General features: G+C 40.8%; 1 protein-coding gene across 1 annotated transcript in view; it reads left to right on the top strand.

Annotated features, from left to right (window-relative positions):
• VAV3 (vav guanine nucleotide exchange factor 3) overlaps positions 1–26,503 on the top strand; it is a gene marked incomplete at its 5' end in the record, with an annotated part of 378,218 nt that overhangs the window by 75,322 nt on the left and 276,393 nt on the right. Inside the window, one exon of the mRNA XM_027772272.1 lies at positions 7,406–7,522. Coding sequence (XP_027628073.1) covers positions 7,406–7,522 — 117 coding nt within the window. The remainder of the gene's footprint in view (positions 1–7,405; positions 7,523–26,503) is intronic.

The following is a 26,503-nucleotide window of genomic DNA, read 5'->3' as shown; positions in this document are numbered from 1 at the left end:
TGGCATCTTTACAGGACGGGAGCTGTTTGACACAGCACAAAGCTTGTGGGTGTATTACAGTGATTCCTGGCTGGGGCTCCCCCCAAAATCATTAGCAGCTCACTACTGAACATACACCAGAGACCGGCAATCCAAGTGAAACATTATGTCTAATAACTTTACAAACGTAACTGTCTAATGATTTTAAATGTTTATTCATTTTATTTATAAGTATTAACACGTCATTAACTTTAAAAAAATTAATTTTATTTATTTTAATTTGACCAGAGAGGGACAGAGCAAGAGAGAGAGAGAAAGTGAGAGAACAAGCCTCTAGGTCCAGGACTTGTACCGTGGGAGGCTATGTGGGAGTCCAATGCCCTTCCCCACCACGCCACCTGCCAGCCCCAACACATTATTGAGTTTTAAAAATAACTTTTCGAGTAATTCAATAAAACCATCTTGCTACATTAACTTCTTTTTTTTAAAAAAATTTTTATTTTTTAATTTGACGAGAGAGAGAGACAGAAGAAAGTAAGAAAGCAAACTACCAGGTTCCCGACTCAAACCATGGTTGGCCATGTGGGAGCCCAACTCCTTAACCACCATGCCCCCTGCCAGCCCTGCTGCATTAACTTCTAAGTAAGTAGCTATGATGACTATTTAGTGTAAAATGCATTCCGAGATCTCTGGCTATTAACGGATAGTTTTACCAATAACAGCTGTTGGCTGCTCATTTTTTCCTACATATAAACTGCATCAACATTCATTCATCAATTTATTTAAAAACATACATCTGTAAACAAAAGCTTTGGGGACACAAAGATAAAATAAATGTAGCTCTACTCTCAAAAATGTTTACTGTTTCATGGGGCAATAGTTGGGCAAACAGATACATTACAATCTAGTCTAGTTGTTACCAGTACAGGTGTGAGCCAGGTGCTGCAGGGTGAAGAGGATTCAAGTGTCTGTACAACTGAGCTCTACACTTAGGAGCTTAATAATTTCAATAAAGTTACTTACAACTCACAAAAGTACGTTGTCATATGAAATGGAAAAAAAAAACCCTGTAGCTTTAAATATTAAGCTACTATGTTTTTGATTAAATAATGAAAACATTTACTTTATTAAAAGTGAATTGTGTTCTGGACAATTGTAACACAAATATTGACTTTGTACTGAAAATAGGGGAGTTTTAACTAACTCGAGGACAAGGGTAGAGCTAAGGAACAACTTTTCCCCATTTCTGTCTTCCTTGAGTGTCCTTTAGGGCCTTAATTTACATATAATATTAGAATCAAGATAAAAGTAATTTGAAGATGTTGCACAACCATGAACTGAGGCTAAGCAAAGCATAATTATTTTACAATAATTTAGGAGGCATCTGTAGACATGATTCTACCTTGGAACAATGAGAATGCCCGTTTTATTAGGTTCCACTGACTAAGAAGGGAAAAGGACAAATACAATCCTGATAAATAAAAATCATTTTAAAAAACCCCCACAATTTCTAGGTGGTGTAAGATTCAACTTAACCTAATTTTAAAAGAGAGTGATAGAAGGAAAAGGGAGACTATATGGTAAAAGGGGCAGAAATAGAAAGCCCCAGTAAAGCAGGAATTCCATTTATTAATGTTTCCCTTCCATCTGTTCTTCCTTACCAGTTCTACAAAGGATGAATTGAGCCTTTTGGAAAGGGAGAGAGGAATTAGAGAAAGAGAAGGGTCTAGAGAGAGGTGGATGATACTGTCTAGGCTGAGGCTCGGCTAAAAATGAAAACTCTTAATGTTTGTAAATGTGTTTCATGGCAGTCTCTTCTCATGCCTTTCCAAACTGTCAACTGGTTTATTACTGACCATCCATAATTCAAATTATGCCAGACCCTCAAACACAAGGCCCCTCCTTCAGATGGAATAATGTGTACCCAACCAAGAACTGAGAACTTTGTTCGTCAGACAGCGTGGCTTTCCATGGGCCTTGTTCAGCCAGTCTACCTAATTGGGAAGCTGTTTTAGGAATTCCCAGCCTTCCCACAAGGTGTCATTTCACAGTTGGGATTGGAGAAACCTATAAGCAGTGGCGGATTTTCCTCTAATGTATCCTTAATGAACACAACTAATCCCTTATTGTGAACAAGTTTAGAGAAAGAGTTGTTTATTCTTTCTAATAGAGAAGGGAGGCAATCCATTTTTCCTTTTGTTTGCTTGAGAAAAGTCGAGACAACTCTTACATAGAGAAAAAGGATGCCGTATACTCTTCATATAAGGAGTAGAGGGAAGGGAGACATTCTGTCCTAGTTTTATAGTTAATTCTAGCAGCCTGACCTTTAAGCGCTTCTTTTCCATCACTTTGGAACAGAAACAGACTGCACCTTGAAAAACCACGTATACTTCTCCTTTTGTGAAAGCTGTCTGGTTAGGAAACATTGCCTAATCTAGAGGGCTTTGGCCTGAGGTAGAATTTTGGGATGTCTGAGACTTCAGTGGTGTCACATGTTCTTCTTGAACATAATGTCCATCTATCTTTAGTGCTTTTCTACTCATTTCTTCAACGTGGAGTGAGCAAACTATTCATGTCTCTGAAGGGGCAGAGAAACCAAGACCATGGCTGAACACAGGTGGTTGTATTAGAGCGCATCTCTTTTCCTTAGGTCTGCCTGAGAGAAGGCCTGGCAGCCTCTAATTACCGGTCCTTACGTATGCGAAGACAGGAATTAGCTGATTTAATTTCTGTACCCTATTTCTCATTGGTTAAGTTATCATCAGTGAATGTTCCTAGTATCCCTCCAGTGCCCAAGACAGAGATGTGGGTATCATTCTTAAATCTTTCCTTTTCTCTCTCACCTCTACCTGACCCATATTCAGCCAGCTACCAGGTATTTCTTTTCCACATTACTTCATAGAGTTCTTTCCATTCCTCCTTTTACCAACCTAGTCTAAATCACCATCATTTCCTATGAGATTAACATGAGGTATCCTAATTGTCTTGCCTTCGTCCCCCCATGCCATCTCCTTAATGAACAGAGACACATTTAATTCTGTATACTGCAAAATGGAATCAGTGTAACCTAGTAGTTGAAGATTCACACTCTAACCAGAGTGTCTGCATTTGAATGCTGACTCATTACTTTGACAATGCAGTTATGTAAACTTGGATAAATCTCTAAGCTTCAGTATATATAAGAGAAAAAGAAAAACTTTCCTGATTGGATTGCTCTGAGGATTAAGTGGCATAAACATTTAGCACACAGCTTGGTACATAACAAGCACTCAAAATTCACTGCAACAACAATAACCACAAACTACAAAGCTGAGCATTCCACTCTTAAAACATTATAACCTCACCATTTCTTCGGGAATAAAGTCCAGATCCCTTTGGCCTGCCATGCACATCCCAGCTCCCTCCTCCAGTCCCTTCTCTCACTGCACCTGCCCACAGTTGTGTCCGTCCTAACCACATCCACCATCCCTGGAGTCCATGCTTTGCCTGTCTTTTGGTCATTGCAGTTTACCTGGAGCACCTGTGCACCCAAGACTGGCCGTTTCCTTTCCCCTCCCTGAGCTCCAGTCAGTCCTTTGTGTGTGACTGACATCTACTCATCCTTTAGGTCTCACTTCATCTATTGGTTATTCAGAAAGCTGTCCCTTGATACTCCAGGACTCCAAGGGGCTTTCGAATGCCTCCTTCCCAGCAGTTGGCACACTGTGTCACAGCCATGGGTACCTGTCTCCGTATGCTCTGCCTGACTGTAATGGCTTTGAGAATAGAGCCTGGGTCATTGTTGTTGTTTTCCTTATTCTCTCTCTCTCTCTCTCTCTTTTTCTTTTCCTCCCCTTTCTCTTCTTTCCTTCCTTTCTTCCTTCTTTCCATGAGAGAGGGACAGAGGCACCCCACCAGGGTCCTCACCCCATCATCCACCCCCAGTCAGCCCCAGATGATCAGCATGTATGTCCACACCTGGCGTGTGCAGGGAGGCCTCGGGACACAGACCCTGAACTTTTCCCTGTGAGTCCAGCATCACAAAGAGCATTATGTTACCACTGCTCCACCATCTGGCCCCCATCTTTGCTTTTTTTTACCTACTTGTTGGCAATTTCATTCAGTTGTATTAAAAATATATTAATAAATTCGTTCCCAGTTAAGGATGTATTTTACGAAGTTTCATGATGCCTAGTACATAATTGGCACCTCATTAATATTTGTTAAATAAATAAATGGCTATTTAAACCTTTGTACATTCTTAATTGACACCTCTTTATCTTGTGTGGATCCATTTACTAGTTTAAAAATCCTAAAATTAGTTATATTTCCTAAAATTTTAAAGTCTAAGAAATCTTCAAGTTATTTTATGTAAATATGTTAGATAATTTAGTAAAGTTGTGTAATTTTTTTGTGGGGGAGGATAGTGCAGTTGAGGAAATTTGCATATGGATGAACATTACATAATATGAACTTATTGTTAATTTTCTTAGATGTGATTATGGGACTGTTGATATGTAGGAAAAAGTCCTTGTTCCTAGAAAGTACATATTGAGTTATTCAGGAGTGAAGGGCTATGATTCCTGCAGCTTGCTTTCAAATAGCTCAGCAAAATAAATTTTGTAAACACATAAAAATTGTGCCTGCAACATGTATCAAGCACTCTGTTGGATAGATGGCGTGTTCATTGTATTTTTTCTTCCACATTTTCTTTGAGTTTGACATGTAAACAAATATAAAGAACTGGGAAAAGTAGAAAAAATTTGATGAAAGCAAAGTGCAAGTCCTGGAGCAGCAGGCGGGCAGGCCCTTTTCTGTCCAGGGCCACTTCCTCCACCCCCCAACTTGTATGTGTATGGCCACAGACCAGACTCCTGTGGTGTGTGAGCCTAGTGTCATTAGCCAAAGTTTGGAGCACCGTGAACATCTCCCAATAAACTTAACAGAGACGCTTGAGGAAGAATTTTGTCTTATTTTTAGCATTTTCAGTGTTCTTAGTGCAGGCATTTAAAAACTGTTGACTGAGAATACACAAAAATAAAGATTGCCTGGAAATAGGAGAACCTATCAGTGACGTTTTTCAAATCCACTAGACATTTGTTAAGTTTAGAAGAATTGAGCTAGTTAAAAGACCAATAAAGGTAAATTGGTTCCAAAGTAAGGGGAAGGCGTCTTAAACTTCTCTTCTATGCGTGCAATATTTCATACTGTTTTTGCTTTCAGTAATAACACTCACTTTTTTGAATGAATGGTCAAAGCACTTTAGTGGAAGCCTACCGTTTCCCTGTGCATGGGGAAAATTCGAGGTTGGTGAGAAATCTTCAGAGGGTGGCACGTGCAATTATGCTTTGTTCCTTGGTGAGCTATGAGTCGGGGCACTTAATTATGTAAAAGATACCGCAAGAGAGCAGTTGTATAATCCCCAAGAGAATAATTATTGTCTGCCTTGGCAGAATGCAAGGCTTTTAATCTGTAAATAAGCAGTTCTGTGTGGAAGGGCTACATGCAGAGTGCGTCTGTGTAGTAAAGGTCTCTTATGAATTTTTTAAAGTGAAAGCAGTAACTGCATGTGCCGTTGGCCGCTGTTTGTGTTTCAAAGGACTTAGGAGGCTTCCCTTGTGGTTTTAACCCCTCTGAAATATTTACGCCTTTGAGAATGATTCCTGTAAAGGCTAAAACTGTGTCTAAGTTAAGCCTTTGAAAAAATCCCAGTGTTTCAAATGTAGAGGAAGTAAAATGTACTGTCTGCAAATTAAAAAAACAATAAAGATCAAAAACAAAACCAGCAAAATAAAACATTGACAGCACTTATGTCGTGTGCTTATTGAAGGTTAACTTGTTTATTTAATTTTTTAAAGCAACTTTATTTTTGTACAAGTGACATAAAATAAACCATGTTAAAGTTTGACATGTGTATGTAAATAAAGTTACTATGTGGCATTGCAGCTGATACTACTAAAGAGAATTGATTCTCTTTCAAGGCATGTATAGTCTGCTTCAGTGGATCTGTGTCTTTTAGATACTGAAAGTAAACGTTAACTTTTGTGTTTTAAGTTGCTGGTAGCACCTGCCTTTCCTCCTATCTCTCCTGTCAGTGTGGATGGGCTGACCGTCTTCTCACTAAGCTTCTGCACTTGAACACCCAGTCCTCCTCTGCTTCTCTACTCAAGGACTTCCTTCGGGTGCCTGTCCCTTTCACCTGCATGGCCAGTGTTCCCTCTCTAATAAGTTATTTCCATCAGAAGAGAAACATATCATATCTTGCACTGTTTCGTAAAAACCTTCCCTTGGCCTCTATTTCTCTGTTCCTCTTTGCAGCAAACTCAAGAGTCTATACTCTGTCTTCACTTCCTCTCCTCCTATTGTCTATGGAAACGAGACTCCCAGTAGCCTTTCATTCTCATCCCTCACATAGAACCTCCTCCTTTCTATTAGGTTGTCGAGAAAGTCATGACATATTTTTCTATACAAAAATGCATCATGGAACCAGCAGTTAGCGTAATGGCTATGTCGCTGGACTCCCACGTAGTCGACCGCAGTTCGTGTCCCGGACCCGGTGGCTTAAAACTCACGCCAGGTGCGTGTGCGTGCGTGCCCAAGATCCCAAGAGGAGAATGGAGGAGAAGGGATTGCGGTGTGGCCATCCCCCGGGGGGTGATTTCCTGCTTTCTGTCTCTCTCTCTCTCTCTCTCTCTCTGTCTGGTGAGCGCACGCACCTTATAGCAAAAACCTCTCCAAAACAACAACAACAACAACAACAACAAAACAACAAAAAGAAGAAAAAAAAAAAAAAGAAAAACATCAGTGTCTTTCCTCTGGCCCAAGGCCTCTGGTGGCTTCCTGTAACATTCAGGATAAAAGTAACATTCAGGGTAAAAGTTGGCCAACGCTGTGCCTTTTCCAACCCCACTACCCATCTAGTTCACCTTCTGCTGTTCTCTGCCTCTGCCTCTGCACTGACCCTTCTCAATACTCAGACACTTGGCCTCGGTACCTCGGTACAGGATGACTCTGTAGGCTGAAATATTCCGTCCTACAGGTCTGCATGGCTTTCATCATCAGCCCTCAGATTTCTGCTCCATCGTCCTCTTCTCAAGGAGGCCACCTCTGGCCATCCTGTTTAAGATCCCTACAGCCCTATCCTACCAGCTCTCCTGATCCCTTCTCCAGTTTTATTTTTTTCTATTTCACTTACCAGCGCGTGAAAATAAAACTACTTTTTGGTGAGGTTTTTGGTACTCCTGTTTTCTCATATTCGAATGTAAGTTTCTTGAGGGTAGAAATTCTGTCTCCCTGTTCGTAATTGATACTGCAAGGAGTCCTTGGAGAGCTACCACTAAAGTTGATCGACACTTCTTGTCATTTTTATAGCAGCCTGGGCATGGCAGAAGACAGAAAGCTTTCAGAATAATTTGCTATATACTAATAGCTATTTCTCCTTCTTCAGTTTCTCTGTTTGAAGAACATAAGGACATTTCTCACGGCCTGTTGCGAGACGTTTGGAATGAGGAAGAGCGAACTCTTTGAGGCATTCGACCTGTTTGATGTTCGTGACTTCGGCAAGGTAATTACTTTCATATTGTGTTATATTGGGGAACATTTGGGCAAATTATTTCAAATCTTGAAGTAGGACCTGCGACTTAGGTGGATTTAAGAATTATTTGCATTGTACTCACATGTAGATGGCTTAGCAAAAACAGGACAAAGCAACAATAGTAACAACGAAGAACAAACAACAGCAACAACTTTCCAAGTGAGATTAGAAGTATTTTGCAATTATGGCAATATAAGGAAAACCTTTTATCCAGAGGTAGCTTTTCCTACTGGTTACCCTAGAAGATGGGTTGCCCGTTACCCATCTTTTAGGCAACTCTCTGGGCACGCTCGTCTGAGGACCAGTACTCTCTTTCTCTCCAGTCTTGTCTGTCTTTCTGGGAAGCATCCAATTTCTGGAAACAGAGCCTGTTCTGTTGCCCTTTTCTCTGTTTTGACCCTTGGGTAGGTGACCTGGAGAAGACATGAGTCACTGACATGCTAGAGATTGTTGAATAATGTCTATTTCTTGGATTTCAGCAACTATTTCTTAGATTTATTGGATTTCAGTGATATTTTTCATGTGGGCATTTAAAAAAATATTTATTTAATTTTACTTATTATTTAATTTGCTATAGGGCACATGTACTCCCCAGAAAAAGCAAGCTGCTATGTACAGGACTCGAACCGCTGTTGCCCATGTGGGAGTGCAGTGTCTCAACTATCATACCACTTACTTGTCCCCAACATGGAGACAAGGAGAAGGCCTGGCTCCTATCTGGCCTAGATCCAGAGTCACTTGTGATCTTCTAGAAGTCACTAGCCTTCTCAGTCATCAGACTACCGGCTAGCTTGGAAGACTATGGAAAGGAAATAAGTTTAAGAATATAAGAATATGGTTTCTAAGCATTTTTTGTTTTCTGGCAAGCTGTGATTTAACTGTCTTGTGGTCGAAATAAAAAGTGATGGAGGATAAAATATGGTAAGAACAGGGAACTGAAAGTCAAGCTCCTAGTACGAAAATGGTAGCGTATTTGTCTAGGGCAGCCTAGTGCAGCCATAGAGGCAAAAAGAAAATTGAAGCCCGGGTGAGTCAGACACTTCTCTAAGCTGTCAGCCCTGAAAAGTGCCAGAGATATTCCTGTTTTGTCCTACTTTGACCCATCCTCTTACTATTTTTAAAATAATCTTTTTCTTTCCTCTTTTTGGTGGTCGGGGGAGGTAGAAATGAAAACTGAAAATGAATTGGGGAAATGAAAAATTACAAAAAGTCTTGGCTTTTTAAAGCTCATTAAAGAGCTATCTATTTTTCATTTAAATTTGGAAGAAATGATGTTGCTAAGGATTGGGGAATAATATGGCACCAGCATTTGGCTTAATGGCTATGTTGCTGGACTCCCACTTAGTCGACTGTGGTTTGAGTTCCGGAGCCGGTGGCTTAAACTCACTTTGGGCATGTGTGTGTGCGTGCCCAAGATTCCGAGAGGAGAATGGAGGAGACGGGATTGTAGCTTGGCCATCCCCCCTGGCGGGGGTGACTTTTCACTTTCTCTCTCTCTGTCTCTCTGTCTCTCTCTGTCTTTTTGGTGAGCACATGAGCCCTATAACAAAAACCTCTCCAAAAAAAGAGAAAAAAAAAGATAAATACTTTATATACTTTAACAATGCATGGCTTTGTTCTAGTGGATAATATTGCCTTCCAGATTGATTAGACAGTGTGTGGAAGCTTTGTGGGAGAGTTGAGATTACAGAAAAATTGAACGTAAAGAAATAAACTGTATTCTGCTTAAGGATAAATATAGTTTGTTCTTTCTTACAAATTGCTTTTTTTTCTTTTTTCTTTTTTCTTTTTTTTTTTTTTTTTTTTTTACAGTTTTTGCTATCGTGTGCATATACTTGCCAGAGAGACAGAAAGCAAGAAATCAAGAAATCACCCCTGGTTGGGGTGGGGGGGTGGTGGTGGTCATGCTGCAACCTCTTCTCCTCCATTCTCTTTTCGAGATTTTGGGCACAGATACACGCATACACGCTCCTCATGAATTTCAAGCCTCTGGGTCAGCCATGTGGGAGTGCAGCAATGTAACCATTATGCCATCTGTTGGTCCCAGGATAAATATATTTCTGGCTACTTAAAATATTTTGTTAGTCTGAAAAAGAATTAAACTTGGGATTGCGATTTAGAACGTGAACCTATGCTTGCTATTTTAATGTCACATATATTTTTTCTGCTGCCAATACTGGTATAATTTTCTCGTCAAGATTGTGTTAGACAAAAAGAAACTAGTGAAAGCTAAAGAATTCAACCAGTATTAGTACTATAAAATATTATAGCGTGATCTTTAAAAAAGTTCATAGAAAATGCATTTTATAAAAAAAAAAAAAAAAGAAAAACAACTTTTGCTGGATTTAAATTGGGGAGGGTACCAAAATAAGTTTATATGATTTTAAGAATATATATACTATAGAGTATGTGTACCTGCTAGAGAGAGACAGAGTGAGAGGGATAAAGAGAAAGTGAGAAAGTACCCCCAGAAGGGATGGCCAGAACGCAATCTCTTCTCTTCCACTGTCCTCTCAGTATTTTGGGCCTACACACACATGTACTTGGCATGTTTGTCAAGCTTCCATATCTGGGACTTGAACTATGTAGTTGGCCATGTGGGATCCAGCTACCTTAACCACCATTCCACTGTCACTGGTTGCCCCTCCATGAACTTTTTTTTTTTAAGTGTTTTCCAGAGGGCATTGTGTGCTTGCCAGAGAGAGACAGTAAGAGGGACAGTGAGAAACCACTCTCCAAGAGAATGGCCATACCACAATCTCTTCTCCTCCAGTCTTCTCAGGAGATTTTGGGCATGTACGCACACATGTCCAGCATGATTTTCAAACCACTGAGTCCAGGTCTTGAACTGTTGTTGGCCATGTGGGAGTCCAACATCTTAACCACCACACCACCTGCTAGCCCCCTTCACAAACTATTTTGTTTTTTTGAGAGGTTTTCGCTATAGGGTGTGTGCACTTGCCAGACAGACAGAGAGAGACATAGAGACAGAGAGTGAGAAATCACCCCCCCAGGGGGGAATGGTCATGCCACAGTCCCTTCTCCTCCATTCTCCTCTCATGATCTTGGGAATACACGCGACATGCGCCCGGTGTGAGTTCTAAGCCACTGGGTCTGGGATGCGAACCGTGGTCGACTACATGGGAATCCAGCGACATAGCCATTATGCTAACTGCTGGTTCCCCCAAACTATTTTTTTAAGAGAGGGGTTTTTTTTTTTTTTTTTACCATAGGGCATATATGCTCCCCAGAGAAAGAGAGAGACTGAGAGATAGAAGGTGAGAAATTCCCCCCCTTCCCGCCCCAACAGGGAGCCATGTTGTAATCCCTTCTTCTCTAGTTTCCTCTTGAGATTTTAGGCACTCGCGCACATGCACCCGGCCTGAGTTTGAAGCTGCTGTGTTTGGGACTTGATCTACAATTGACCATGTGGGAGTCCAGTGACAGAAACAGTATGCCATCTGCTGGTCCCTCCACAAACTTTTTTGAAGTCACTTCGTATACTCTAGATAAAACCATCCATAATTACAACATGTGGGTATCTTTTCAATCTTTATATATATATATATGTGTGTGTGTGTGTGTGTGTGTGTGTGTGTGTGTATAATTTTTTTGATCCTCATAACAACTTCATGAGTTAGGTACTATTATTTTCTTCATTTGCAGATGAGAAAACTTGTATGTCAAATCTCAATTAAAATAGGAATTGAAGGAGTGATCTGAACCCAAATGTGGCTGATTCTCATCTCCTGTACCACAGTGCACACATCAGATAGCACCTGACATGTGTCAACATGGCCTGAAGAGCTTTGCCTGTATTGATGCAATCTTCACATCAGTGCTGTCATGTGCATACTCACTTTATCAGTCCTAGCTTGTGAGTGATAGGACTTGGATCATTTATGCAGTTTAAAATGTTTAAGTTGGAGGCCAGTAGGTGGTGTGGTGGTTAAGGGCACTGGGCTCCCACATGGCTGACTGCAGTTTGAGTCCTGAACCTGGTGACTTGCTTTCTCACTTTTCCTCTCTCTTTCTCTCTCTCTCTCTGTCCTTTCTGGTCAAAATAAAATAAATAAGTAAGTAAATAAATAAAGTAAAATAAAATAATTCTTTAAAAACATTGTTTTTGTTTTTGAGAGGTTTTTGCTATAGGGCTTGCCAGAAAGACAGAGAGAGACAGAGAGGCAGAAAGTGAAAAATCACCCCCCAGGGGGATGGCCATGCTGTAGTCCCTTCTCCTCCATTCTTTTCTTGGGATCTGGGGCATGCATACACACACGGCCAGCGAGGGTTGAAACCATTGGGTCCGGGATTTGAACCATAGTCAACTTCATGGGAGTCCAGCAACATAGCCATTATGCCAACTGCTGGTCCCCCCCAAATTTTAAGTTGAAAAAATGTGAATAGAATGTTAATTCAGAGACAAAACAATTCCTGATATTTTGAATATGAATTTTAACAAAATGTAGACAGGTTAGTTTATTTCCCATCATTCCTTAGCATTTAATTAAATTTTCAATTAACTTAAAATGAAAAATATCCGTTTGCATGTTTTCCTGTTTGCCAGTTCATACAAGTTGTGCATCTAGAATTCATGTATATTTGACAGTCTTTCATATAAGAATATTTTGATTATAATAACAGTATCTAAAGTTTTTCATAGCATTTCAATTTCTACTATGCTTAATATTACTGATTTCATTTGATTCCCACAATAGTGTTATGAAGGCAGTGAACAAATGTTTCCATTCTTCAGACGAGGCAACTAAGACATGGGTGAGGTTAAGTGGTGATTTTAGTTTCCTTTCTTGTATGAAGGGACAGGAATAGGGACTGGAACTCAGGTATTTCGTCTCTTCATTTCTCTGTTTTCCTTGTCTGCTCTCTGTGCTTGGGTCTCCCAGCTGTGTGGATAATCAGAGAAAAGGGTGAATTTACAGGAGAAAACCAAAAGAATTTACAAAATTAAAAAGCACAAATGATCTGTCACTTTGCATATAATTATACTTTATTTTGTCTTTTGAAAGAAAAATTTAAGATACTGTATGAAGCTGTCAAATAATGGTGTTTAAGCTAATAGCTTTAAATAGAGAAATATTTCACAAATTTTTATCTACACGTTTGTGACAATTTTTAGTTATGCCCTTCCCTCACTACCCTCCCCATTGCAGTATATTTCATTTCCTGATATTTGTCCATGCTGTCTCTTGGCTTTGGGTGCAGGAAGCTTATTTTGTTCTTGATTTTTGCCATAGGGTACATGCTCTCAGTGGAGAGAGACAGAGATAGTGAGGGGGAAAGTGAGAAGTCACCTCCTGGAGGGGATGGTCGAGCCTTGATCTCCTCCTGGGATTTTGGGCACACACACACACACACACACACACACACACACACACACGTGCCCAGTATGATTTTTCAAGCCGCCAGATCTGGGACTTGAATTGTGGTCGGTCAATGTGGGAGTCCAATGGCTTAACTACCATGCCACCCACCTGCTGGTCCTGAGAAAATCTATTTTGAATCATAGTCTTGATATGGATGTATTTTCTTTTGAAAATTAGGAAAATCCTAGAAAAAAGATGTTTATCAACACAACTGGATAATTTGTTCTTTTATGAGATGGTGAAGAACACACATTATGGGTACTCTAGAAGGACTGATGATAATTTTGCCTTCTAGTGTCACCTTTCATTCCTAGTATTGAGCTCTTTACTCAGTGTTAATTCAGTTCAAACTGGACCAAAAATTAACAAAAATTAGAGTAGTTAGACCACTTTCTTTACTTTTTTAAAAAAAATCACACAGGGATGAGAAATGACCTTAGTAACGTGAACACATTTGGAGCCAGCAGAGGCCTTGAGGTTAAGATGACTCTCCCTGTCAGGGTTACGTACTTTGCAGAATGTTTCTGAGAGAAATGGAGTCCTTGTCCAGGAGTGTGAGGCTTGTCTCTGCTCTGCAGCGGAGGGGGCTTGGATGGCCTGTTAAGAACCCTTACAGTTCCTCTCTGGCTTTGGGTTCATGTTTTGAAAAGTCACTGACTTTTTAAAAAAAAAAATTTTTTTTGTTTCTAGTTTTGATATAGGGTACATGTACTTACTGGAGTGGGGGTGGGGAGCAATCCAGAAATCGCTCCTGCAGGAGGGAAGGCCATACTGCACTCCTTTCTCCTCCATTCTCTTGTGATTTTGAGCATGCATACACATAGGCCTGGTGTAATTTTTGGGCCACTGGATCCAGTGAGGTCAGCCATGTGGGATCCTGCCGCCTTAACCTTTATGCTGCCTGCTGGCCCTTACTTCTTAATTTTAAAGAGATGAATCCTTTTCTGGCTATCTAGTTACAAAAGTAAGTGAAATCTTGTTAGTTCACCCCTTTGTTTAAGAAATGTAATTTAGACCTGGCCTCATAGCCTAATGGTTAATGCAGCCAAATCCTACATGGCTGACTATATGGTTCAAATCCTAGTCTTAGTGTCTCAAAAAAAACACCAGGTAAATGTATGTATGTGTTTGAAATTCTGAAAGGGAGAAATAGAGAAGGGATTTGTGATGTGACCATTCCTCATGGGGATGCTTTCTTCTTTTCCCTGTCTCTCTCCCTGGTAAGTATACATGCCCTCTGGCAATTAAAAAATAAAAATAGGGACCAGCAGTTGGCGTAATGGCTATGTTGCTGGACTCCATGTAGCCGACCGCAGTTTGAGTCCTGGACCCGGCGGCTTAAACTCAACGCTGGGTGCGTGTGCGTGCATGCCCAAGATCCTGAGAAGAGAATGGAGGAGAAGGGATTGCAGTGTGGCCATCCCCCCCTGGGGGGGGGGGTGATTTCTCACTTTCTGTCTCTCTTTCTCTCTCTGTCTTTCTGGCGAGTGCATGCGCCCTATAGCAAAATTAAAAAAAAAAAAATGAAAATAAATCTAAGTTGTTTTTTTTTTTTTTTGAGAGTTTTTTTGCTATAGGGAGCGTGTGCTCACCAGACAGACAGACAGGGACATAGAGACAGAAAGCGAGAAATCACCCCCAGGGGGGATGGTCATGCCGCAATCCCTTCTCCTCCATTCTCCTCTCAGGATCTTGGGCACACACACACACGCGCCCAGCGTGAGTTTTAAGCCACCGAGTCTGGGACGCGAACCGCGGTTGACTACATGGGAGTCCAGTGACATAGCCATTGCGCTAATTGCTGGTTCCCATAAATCTAAGTTTTTTACAAGTTCTTTTGTTTCAGAATAGTAGAAATGTTACTTTTCTAGAGTGTGTAGGTCCAAAGTAAGTACTCAATAAATCTTAGCTATTATTACTCTTATCGTTATTATAACTATCATTATTATTTTTAATGGGTTTGAGAGTCATTCATTGGTCAACATAGGGATTGAATTTTGAATTAAGGGCAAGCACTAAATGACATGGGAGAGCAGAAATTAGATTACAGGTCACATGAGATCTGTACATTTGCTCACTTACATGCTGCATATCAAGAATTTTTTTATTACTCTGTCATTTTTGGATTAACATTTTTTTCTGCTTGGAAATGTTTCCTACTGAGCTGCCTAATGGCACATTTACAGAGCAGAAGCACATGGGATTATTTTAATGAGACCGTTTGTGGTAAGTAATAGAATTTAGGCTGCTGTTGCCGTCCAGATGAATGACAGAAGGCAGTCCCTTCCCCTGGTGGGGCTGGGTGGACAGAAGGGCCAGCATCCAGCTGCCTGCAGACTGCTTATTTCAGTTGTTTCCAGTGCTGGAAAGCAGCTTGCAAGTGTAAGGTGATGATTTCTTGACTCAGAGCCTTAACACCTGGCCAAAAGTAGTGCAGCTGATTTGAATAGCAGTAGGATCGCTTCCACATGTTAGGGTTCAGAACAGGCACCTAGAAAAGAAATTCAGACCCTCAGCCGAGGGGCGTGTCAGGGATACAGGTAAGAATGTTATTGAGAGAGAGTGAGGTTTTGGTTACGAACATGGTTCCTGAGTTGGATCTTGGTTTGAATTCCAGTTATGCTGCTTCCTGTTTTGTGACCTTGTGTAAGTAATGACCTTTCTGAGCCTTAGTTTTCTTGTCTATAAATTGAGGTCGGGAGACTATTAAACGAAATAATAAATGGGAAGTGCTTAATAGAGTAAGTACTCTTAGCTATTATTACTCTTATTGTTATAACTATCATTATTTTTAATGCATTTGAGAGTCATTGGTAAACATAGGGGTTGAATTTTGAATTAAGGGCAAGCACTAAATGATATGGAGAGGAGAAATTAAATAATTTTTTTTCCCCTAATGTGTGGGACTAATCTATTGGGTTGTCAGACAAGTCATGACACATTTTTGCATAGAAAACATGTCATGACTTTTCCAACAATCCGATATTACTTATTTATTTTTTTGAGAGGTTTTTGCTATAGGGCGTGTGTGCTCACCAGAAAGTCAGAGAGAGACAGAGAGACAGAAAGTGAGAAATCACCACCCGGGGGCATGGCCACGCCGCAATCCCTTCTCCTCCATTCTCCTCTTGGGATCTTGAGCACGCAGGCACATGCACCCAGCATGAGTTTAAGCCGCCAGGTCCAGGACTCAAACCGCGGTCGACTACATGGGAGTCCAGCGACATAGCCATTACGCTAACTGCTGGCCCCCAATATTATTTTTTATAGCTATTTCTTCTCCTTCCTTCTGGACCAGTGGCTCAAAGTGGCCTTGGATCTCCCATGAGGGCCAACTTTTCCCTTTGTATGGTTTGAGTAGCTTAATGAGTTAGGGTACTCCATGTTTTCAGCCATAGTGATGGGTTCAGGAATGTGGTGAGTCACTTTGTCAGGAAGAAAGTGATGCATTGAGACACTTGCAGGGACAATCTTGTTTTGTTCTTCTCTTGCTATGGAAGTGTGCAGATGTGAGTCCGTGAGGCTTGGAAGAGCTTCCACCATCTGGGAACCACATGGAGTTTGAAAGTGGGCCCAGCTCAGAGGGAGTAGAGCTGAGAACGAGACTGGTGACATCATGTGAGACTGGAATCAAGCTGTGCCTGGAGCCGAATGTGTGTATCTGTAGATTTTTTCCATGATAGGAGCCAATGCATTCCCCTCCACCCTCCATCAGTTTTTATTAGTTCTTGCAACCACATGTGAGAGAAATCTAAGTGATTCATGGTATTTTGTCAGTCAGATGATTTCAGGTGTGTAGATATGTTAACTCCTATTTTATTACCCAAGTTCCATGCAACCTGGAGACCATTTGTTAGACTCTAAGAAAGGGGGAATGTGAAGACAGTCCTAGAAGCTCTCTGTGCTGCAGTGTATAACTAATTAAGTAGAAGTACAGCCCCTGCCTTATGGTAAGTGCTTTCTTTTCTTTACCATTGACTGAAGAATATCATAGGTCTTCAGGTTTGGGAAACTCTCTGCCATTAGACAGCCTTCCCATGTGTGCCTTTGCTTTCCTGGATCAAGAAAAGTGGTCTGAGGGTCTCTGCAGACTGGGAACTCACTTCCTTCTGAGAACCCCAACTGTCTCTGTATGTTTGGGCATATGAAATAGCTTGAAAATTATCTTAAAACCACAGGGTAAAAGGGACCTGCAGAGCCCTGACTCACTCACATGGAGATGAATAAGGCTTAGAGAGATTCATGGATTTGGACAAAATGGTCCAAAAAGAAAACTTGGCAGGATTCAGTGTGACCTTGGAGATGTCTCCTGGCCCGCTGATCTTTTGTTATTTCATCTATAAGCAGGGTAACTCTTACCATGCAAGGTTGTTGTGAAAATAGGGCCAGTTTATATAAAATGCCTGGGTTATTCTCAGTAAATGACTGAATGAAGGAATTTATATTCAGTCTGGAACCAGTAGTTTGAGTAGGAACCAGTAGTTTGAGTGGATATAGATCATTCAAACTTCTGAATGTGAACAGGTGTAAAGGGGGGAAAAACAAAAGGGTTATAATAGCTCTTTCTTGAAACTCAGTGTATTTGGTTTGATTCTTTCTGGCTCAGATTAAGAAAATTATAATATGGATGAGTATACATCCATACATTTTACATTATTGTTTTCCTTAGCCTTTATGGTGTGTGTGTATATGTGTACATGTTTACATATATATTTATTTAATTGTCAGAGGCTATATGCACTCCTTGGGGTGGGGCAGGAGGGAGGTGAGTGAGAGAGAGAGATTAAGAAATCACTTCCAAATGGGGCATGGTCATGCTGCAATTTTTTTTTCTCCCATTTCTCCATCATGTTGGGATTTTGGGCACATTAGTACCTAGCATGCTTTTCATGTTGCTGGGCCTAAGATTTGAATTGCAGTTGGTCATGTGGGACCCTGTTCCCTGTACCTGGTGTTTAACCACTACCATACAGGGCTGGCCCAATACAAATAGTTTATTTTGGCTTAGGGATTTTAGTTGAGAGACCTGCAGTGAAACTTTGACTGAAGGTGACTGGTGCCCAGTGTGTTTCTCCTCTAGAACGTGAACCAAATTAGCAGCAAATCAGGGTAGGGTTTTTTTTTTTTTTCTTTTTGCCTTTTCAGCACTTCAAATACATTGCCATTTGGAAATAAATTTGAACTTGCTGAGAAAACAAATGGGTGCCTGGTTGGCTTAATGCAGAAAGGGCTTTAAAATGGTTTGTGTGATGGAAATTCATACCAAGCAGCTTTCCCCCCTTCCTCCCCACCCTATATAGCTTATTAGCAGAGACCTGCTGTTCTCAGGCTGTCTTTTTGTGAGCTCAAATTTGTGTCTCACTTGTCATTCCTTATCATTTGTCTTAGAGTATTTGCTCAGGCTGTGTCCTATGTATCTTCACTTTTTACCCCGGACTGACTTACACACCTCAGGGTATCTGTATAAGAGTATGAGGACCTCTTCCTGCCCAGCTCGTGCTGAGCCTCTCAGCATTTGTATCTGGATGACTGGTTGAGTTCTGTGTCCCTTTTCTCTGTTTCCAGTCCTTTGGAGTTCTGGGAAATGCACTCATCGAAGCAGCACATGCATCCCAAACATGTACTGGTTTATCACTCAATGTGTGTCCTCTTGGAATTCTACTCCACTTCCCAGTTATAAGCAAGTCCTTCCAACCAAGGGCTACTGAGATTTTTCTTGGGTGCAGGTGGCTCCAGGGTCCTTACCATGGTGTGGCCTAAAATATCTTTGTTGTCTAGTACATGCACATTGATCAACATCTAGAAATTTTTTTCTGTATATAGATACGTAACCATGATGAATCATCTTAGCGTGTAAATATAAATCTCTCTATAGTTACTTATTTGAACTCCCACTCTTAATGGAAGTTCGACATTTTTCTCTTGAAGTATTTCCCACCCTAAATTATTCCAAAGTCTCTGGGGTTTATGCAATCCATAGGGTCCTAACCAGTCTTGCTTCAAGGCTCCATTAAGGAGCCCCATCCAGTTGGTTGCCTCCTGGCATGGTGCCATATGTATATATATATATATTTTTTTTAAATCAATTTATTATATGAGAGAGTGTGTGCATGCACAGAAACTCAATGCCATGATCCACTCCTAAGCCTCAGCAAGCCTGAATCATGAGCACAGAAGTGCTTGGTGTACTCAGGGAGGTAAAACCAGCAAACCAGCAACTTCCCATATGGGTCTGCTTTGCAGAACATCTCATTTTTACCACTGCAACCCTCTGTTTCCAGTGCTGTTGAATACAGATCGTGTGGTTTCTGGGACAGCTGTAGTTCTCCAAATGCAAGTATGCTCTTGTGATTCCAGCCTCAGTCAGCTCCACTATCCAAATTAGTTTTCTTTCACCCCTTCGACATGTTGGTCTCTGTGTTGAGCCTGGCTAGGCCATGTTTTTATTGGCTTTGCAGTGAATTCTGTTCTGGGGTTCCTTGTATCCTTTCCTGCCCAACAAGCTTTGGTTAAGTCCTCTATAGTCAGCTCCTACATGGGGCTCAAGCAGCAATTGGGATCTCTGGTCTTTTTTCCCAGAAGCCCGGAGACTTTCCCGCAAATCAGCTAACTTACAGTCTAGGGCAGGCTCAGTCTCTGAGAGTACTGTGAGGAATCAACCTCCCATAGCTCACAAAAGCCTCCTTTACTCTTCTCCTGAGCAGTAGGCGGCCTGCCTGTATTTACGTAACTCAGGGAGAGCTCTGGATCGATTGCTCTTAGAACAAAGAAAGCTTGTTCCAAGGCCATTTTTGGTGTCTGTTTAAGCAGAGAAGGAAAAATCAGCTTCTAGCCTTCTCTAGTGTGTGTGTTGGTGGCAGTTAACACAATCCCTGTACCATTAGCACTGTTCCTTTCCTTTGTTCTTGGACTGAGCTGTCTAGTTAGCCTCCTCTACCTATATTTCACTGTCATAAAGAGTACTTGATGCTTGACAAATTTTCTGGTTCCCACCACTTTTTTCAGAACTTGAGTACCTCAGCAAAGACCATTCTTTTTACACCTTATCGATTATTCAAATTCAGTTTGGAGCCTGCGTTTTGATTTTTGTTGGTTGCCTCCTGGCATGGTGCCATATGTATATATATATATATTTTTTTTAAATCAATTTATTATATGAGAGAGTGTGTGCATGCACAGAAACTCAATGCCATGATCCACTCCTAAGCCTCAGCAAGCCTGAATCATGAGCACAGAAGTGCTTGGTGTACTCAGGGAGGTAAAACCAGCAAACCAGCAACTTCCCATATGGGTCTGCTTTGCAGAACATCTCATTTTTACCACTGCAACCCTCTGTTTCCAGTGCTGTTGAATACAGATCGTGTGGTTTCTGGGACAGCTGTAGTTCTCCAAATGCAAGTATGCTCTTGTGATTCCAGCCTCAGTCAGCTCCACTATCCAAATTAGTTTTCTTTCACCCCTTCGACATGTTGGTCTCTGTGTTGAGCCTGGCTAGGCCATGTTTTTATTGGCTTTGCAGTGAATTCTGTTCTGGGGTTCCTTGTATCCTTTCCTGCCCAACAAGCTTTGGTTAAGTCCTCTATAGTCAGCTCCTACATGGGGCTCAAGCAGCAATTGGGATCTCTGGTCTTTTTTCCCAGAAGCCCGGAGACTTTCCCGCAAATCAGCTAACTTACAGTCTAGGGCAGGCTCAGTCTCTGAGAGTACTGTGAGGAATCAACCTCCCATAGCTCACAAAAGCCTCCTTTACTCTTCTCCTGAGCAGTAGGCGGCCTGCCTGTATTTACGTAACTCAGGGAGAGCTCTGGATCGATTGCTCTTAGAACAAAGAAAGCTTGTTCCAAGGCCATTTTTGGTGTCTGTTTAAGCAGAGAAGGAAAAATCAGCTTCTAGCCTTCTCTAGTGTGTGTGTTGGTGGCAGTTAACACAATCCCTGTACCATTAGCACTGTTCCTTTCCTTTGTTCTTGGACTGAGCTGTCTAGTTAGCCTCCTCTACCTATATTTCACTGTCATAAAGAGTACTTGATGCTTGACAAATTTTCTGGTTCCCACCACTTTTTTCAGAACTTGAGTACCTCAGCAAAGACCATTCTTTTTACACCTTATCGATTATTCAAATTCAGTTGGAGCCTGCGTTTTGATTTTTTTTTTTTTTGAGCCTGTTTAAAAACTGTTCTTTTTAACCTAAATATAATTGAAGACTTCTGGAGTAGCAGTTCCCAAATAATTTCCCAAGAAACTGCACTATTCTAAGAAATCTTAATAGAAAGCTTGGGGAAAATATTCTTATTGAATAAACACTGTATAATGTATCTATGAGATATAGCATAGCAAAGGCACTGAAAAGTTCTACAGTGAGGAAAGCAAGCTTTCACTTGTTCCAAATTTCTCAAATTTGCATGTGATTAGCTATTTAGGTATCACATGATTATTTTAAACTCACTATGTACAGAAACAAATGACTTTTTTTTTTTTTTTTTCCTTTTCAAACTTCCTTCTTTTTTTTTTTGGTGAAACTCTTTGTTTATCCTGCCAGGAACTAAGCAGTTCCAAGTGTCTCTTATTTAACCTTCCTTGCATTTGCTTAGTTAAGACCCTTATCACTGGGGTTATTAAAATCATCGCCCAAGTGTTCTCTTATTCAGTGTTGAATCACTCCAAACTTCAGAGTAATCTTCCAAAAGTAAAAATCTGATCACTTTACCCACAGGTTTAAAACCTGACAGTGGATTCTTGTTGTTTATAAGAATAAAATCCAAATCCTTTATAAGCCACACAGTTCTTCGTGGTCAGTCCCCTGCCTGTCTTGCTGGCCTTATTTCTAACTTTTCTACTGTCATAAACTTGTTTGCTTCAGAACTGACAAAGTACTAAAGTTGTTATGACTCAGTAGATTAATACTTATTAATACTGTTTTCTACACCTGGTATATTGGTCAGGGTTCTTCAAGACCAAGAGGATAACTATACATGTAAAAGAAGGGATTTATTACAGGGATTGTCTTAGAGATGGAGATGTAAGCAGGGAAACTGGCGCAGTCTGAGACCAGAAGAAGACCCTTGAGAGGCTACAGGGTCATACCTCTGGGCAGCAAAGATATGAAAGAGACTCATACTTTGGTATGAGTCCAGAGTCCGAAGGTTAAACTTAAAGTCTACCTGGCTGGAAGGGCACAGGGGCCAAGAGCCAGCAGGAACAAATGAAGCCTAGGACTGAATGGAGGGAAAGGGATGGAGCAGACAGACTGTGTAGGAATGGAACCTACAACATGCTCTGGAGGGAAGAGTTAAGAAAAGGGAGGGGAGAGGAGCCAGACTCCCACTTCCTCTGTTTGTCTCTCTCATGCTCCTCCAGTTCAATGGTGCTCACTCACATTGATGCGGCCTTTTCTCTCAGCCCACTGACTCGCCTTGCAGTCTAGTCCACAGTATTCTTTCAGGCACACTTATAGCCTGACAGGCCTCCTTCAATCCAGTCAAGTTGACACTCAAAGTTAAGCATCACATCTAGAAGGCCCTTTCTCCCCATATCCCTCAGTACCTTCTTTTGGTGATTTAGTTCAAGATCAAACACACATACTACTTCAGATCTGAAAAGCTCTTTATCCAGAACTCTGGGCCTAGTTGATTTTTGTGTCTTGACTCCTGGGCCTAGCTTTGTTGACTTGTCTTTGTTTATTTCCTCAGTTCCAACTGAGATCTTATTTATACTATAGTCTTATTTAAATTAAGTTTAAATAAGTTATAAAGCACTGTTTATTCTATTTATTTGTTTCTTATATGAGAGAGAGAGACAGGCAGACAAAGAGGCAAATACCCCTAACAGGCCCTGCAGTCCATCTCTAGCCTTAGCCAGGCTGGATCATGGGTCCACACACACAGCTGGCATGTGCAGTGAGGCCCTGGAATGTGAACTGGGAACCTCCCCATGTGGGTCCATCATAGCAGAGTGTTCTGTGACTGCTGCACCACTGTCTGGCTTCTATAAAGCACATTCAACTAGATTCTATTGGGTCACTGGAAAGGTCATGATGCATTTTTTCGTAGAAAAACACATCATGACTTTTCTGATGACCCAATAGCCCAATCTCATCCAATGGATCCCTTTGGACTAGTCCTTTGTCTTAGTCTCAGTTTCTTCAACTCTTTAAAAATCTTTCTGATTCTAAAAATGCCACTTCCTGGTAAATCTATATGCATTGCATTTCATAAAGTAACGTTTTGCTGTGGTAATCGTTGGTTGTGTAAGTCTTTCTGAAAATAGCTAGGGTTAGACATTTCTGTTTAGCTCAGATCTACTTTATTGACAGTAAAATTGACATTCCTTTCAAATTGTAAACTTACAGAGTTAATGAAGACTTGAATGTATGCATACCTTTGGAGAGTTAAAGACAACATAAAGAGAGAAAAGCATGGTAAAGAATGTCACTTTGAATTTTGTTTGGTATAGCTACCGAGAATATTATTTTAGAAGTGGAAATCTAGTTTGAGAACTGAAATTGAACTTCTCCTAATTATTTTAAGATTTCTCCACAGACCAAGCAGTGGATCTTTTGGGTAGGCTTTTTTTTTTTTAATTTTTTTTTAAATTCTTTTGAATTCCCAGTACACATGTAAATATGTACACAGAAACAGGTTTACAGATATACCAAGTATAATGCATGCACTGATAGATGGATTATTTATTTATTTATAGTAATTTCTTTTTCTTTTCTTTTTTTGGAGAGGTTTTTGCTATAGGGTGTGTGCGCTCGCCAGACAGACAGAGAGAGACATAGAGACAGAAAGCGAGACATCACCCCCAGGGGGGATGGTCACGCCGCAATCCCTTCTCCTCCCTTCTCCTCTCGGGATCTTGGGCACGCACGCACTCGCGCCCGGAGTGAGTTTTAAGCCACCAGGTCCGGGACGTGAACCGCGGTCGACTATGTGGGAGTCCAGCGACATAGCCATTACACTAACTGTTGGTTTCCAGTAATTTATTTTTTAGTCTTTAGGTTTATAAATACATGCATATGAAATTTATGATTTTTAATTTATACTTGCATATTAAGTACAGTATGTTTTAATTCCTATTCCATGATAATTATGTGAGCTTCATTATACCTTTAAGACTACTTATGTGTATGTATAAATCCCTCCCCTGCTTTTTATTAAATTTTTCAGAGGGTACATGTACTTGCCAGAGAGAGACAGAGGAGACAGGGAAAGTAAGATACCACCCTTCTTGGGGAATGGTCACACTTCCATTTCTCCTTCCTCTGGGGATTTTGGGAATGCATGCACATGTATCTGGAATGTTTTTCAAGCCACATAGTCTGAGACTCAAACCACATGATTGGCCATATGGAATCTAGCTCACCTAACCTCCAGGTCATAGGCTGGTTCTGTATAAATTCTTTTAAAGAGACTTTTAAACCAAGGAATGCCCTAAATTGTAGAGGATATAAGTAAATAAATAATAGCAATATCTTAAGTCATTGAGAAAGTCATGACACATTTTTGTTTTTCTGGCAAAAGTGCATCATGACGTTGCTGACAACCTAACAGCATGCCAAGTGCAGTAACTAACAAATGCAAGGTGTTCCAGGGGAATGCAGGATAAAGGGATCAACTCTTCTCAAATATGATTAAAGAAGGTGCCTTGAGGGACCAGCAGATAGCATAATGGTTATGTCACTGGACTCCCATGTAGTTGGCTGTAATTTGAGTTCCAGACACAGCAGCTTGAAACTCGCATTAGTTGCATGTGCATGCATGCCCAAAATCCCAAGAGGAGAATGGAGGAGAAGGGACTGTGGTGTGGTCATTGCCCTGGAGGGAGATTTCACTCTTTCTGTCTCTCTCTCTCTCTCCAGCAAGCATATGGGCCACATAGCAAAAATCTCTCCTTTAAAAAAAAAAAAAAAAAGTGCCTTGAATATTATCTGTACCTGAATCTAGACGGAAAAATAGAAGGGGTGCCACCGCTTGAAATTATTTATTAGGCACTTATTTTCTACTATGTCTTATATTGCCATTTTACTTTGTCCTTACAATGACTCTATCATTTTGCTATTATCCTCATTTTATGGTCAAAGAAACTGAGAAAGATAAATCACAGCTAGTAGGTAATGGAGCACTGATCTCACTAACCTAACTTTGAAGGTCATGTTCTTCATGATTTTATGGCCTTGCTTCCAAGAGAAAGGGGGAAGCACCTTCTGGGTAGAGGGAAAATCTCACAGGGAGGGAAAGCATGGGGAATCTATGTGGAATGTTGGGGTTCTGCAGATAGTCCATGTAGTTTGACTGTAAAATGCAACTAAGGTGAGCTTGAGATCTGACAGAGATGGGGTCAGTGTGTGGGCCCTGGGCTTTCCACGGTCTGCATTGATTCTGATGAAGGGCCAATGAGTATTTTTTAAACAGGTAGACTTGAGATGAACCTCTTGAGCTAAGATGTCAGTGGGGGAGACTGAGTGGGTGGTTGGAAGGCCAACTGCAAGAAGAGTAGGTATCAGACTAAAAGTGTGTTTGGGAAATGATGTAGAGCAATGGCTAGAGGGGCTCTCAGAGGTTGAGTGCCTTTGGGTATTTAGGAACTGACATGACCAGTGAGAAGGTAGGGGAGAGGAAAGGGAAAATATTGACTCCCTGGATGACTGGACAGAAAGGAGAGTTTATTGCAAGGGAGAGTAATAGGAGCAGGAGCAAGTACAACTTACAGTATTTAAAAATTGAAGAGAATTCTAATGGAACTTATATTCACCTTCATAAATATATTGAATTGTCAGAAAAGTCATGACACAGTTTTGCATAGAAAAACAGAAAAATACATCCTGACTTTCCCAGTGACCTAATATTTTCCTACCTGGTAGGTATTTTATGTTTTATTTTTCAAAGGTTTTTTTTTTTTTTTTTTTTTTTTTTTTGTACTTGCTGATTATCTATTGGTAGGAGACACTTTGTTCCTGGTAGAACACTTAGAAATTTTGGTTTCATTATTTCTTTTTTCTTTTATTTGCCATAGGGTTCATGCACTTGCCAGAGACAGACAGAGAGGGGAAATGAGAAATCCTCCTCTCCACCAAGGGTGATGGCCATGCCCCAGTCCTTTTTCCTCCATTCTCCTTTGAGTTTTTGGGCATGCATGTGCACACACTTGGCATGACTTTCAAGCTGCTGGATCTGGGATTCAAACCAGAGTTGGCCTTGTGGGAGCCCAGAGCCTTAGCCACCATACCACTTGCTGGCCCCAGTTTCATTATTATTATTTTTTTTAGTAATGGAAAATTTGCTTTGTGTAGTAGGAAACTTTTTAGAATATTTCTGTTTTGAAGGCTATGGCAAATTTATATCTCAGTAGTGCACATATTCTTTTTCCCAGCCTAAACTGTTGGACCATGTCCCAGCTGAGCTGTGTTCAGAGATCCTTGACCTTGTCACACTGGTTTTAGGGTGAGGCATTGTTTATCCAAGTTACATAGGGAGGTCATTGAGTCTAATTTGCTTTCAACAAGTTGTTATTGTGTTACGTGATGGATGAGAAATCCACAGGAGACTTGGCTATCTCCAGTCCATGAT

The sequence above is a fragment of the Tupaia chinensis genome, unplaced genomic scaffold (genome assembly GCF_000334495.1).
Source record: "Tupaia chinensis unplaced genomic scaffold, TupChi_1.0 Scaffold000270_1, whole genome shotgun sequence".
In the NCBI taxonomy this organism is placed as follows: Eukaryota; Metazoa; Chordata; class Mammalia; order Scandentia; family Tupaiidae; genus Tupaia; species Tupaia belangeri.
This window is presented reverse-complemented; position numbering and strand designations above follow the sequence as displayed.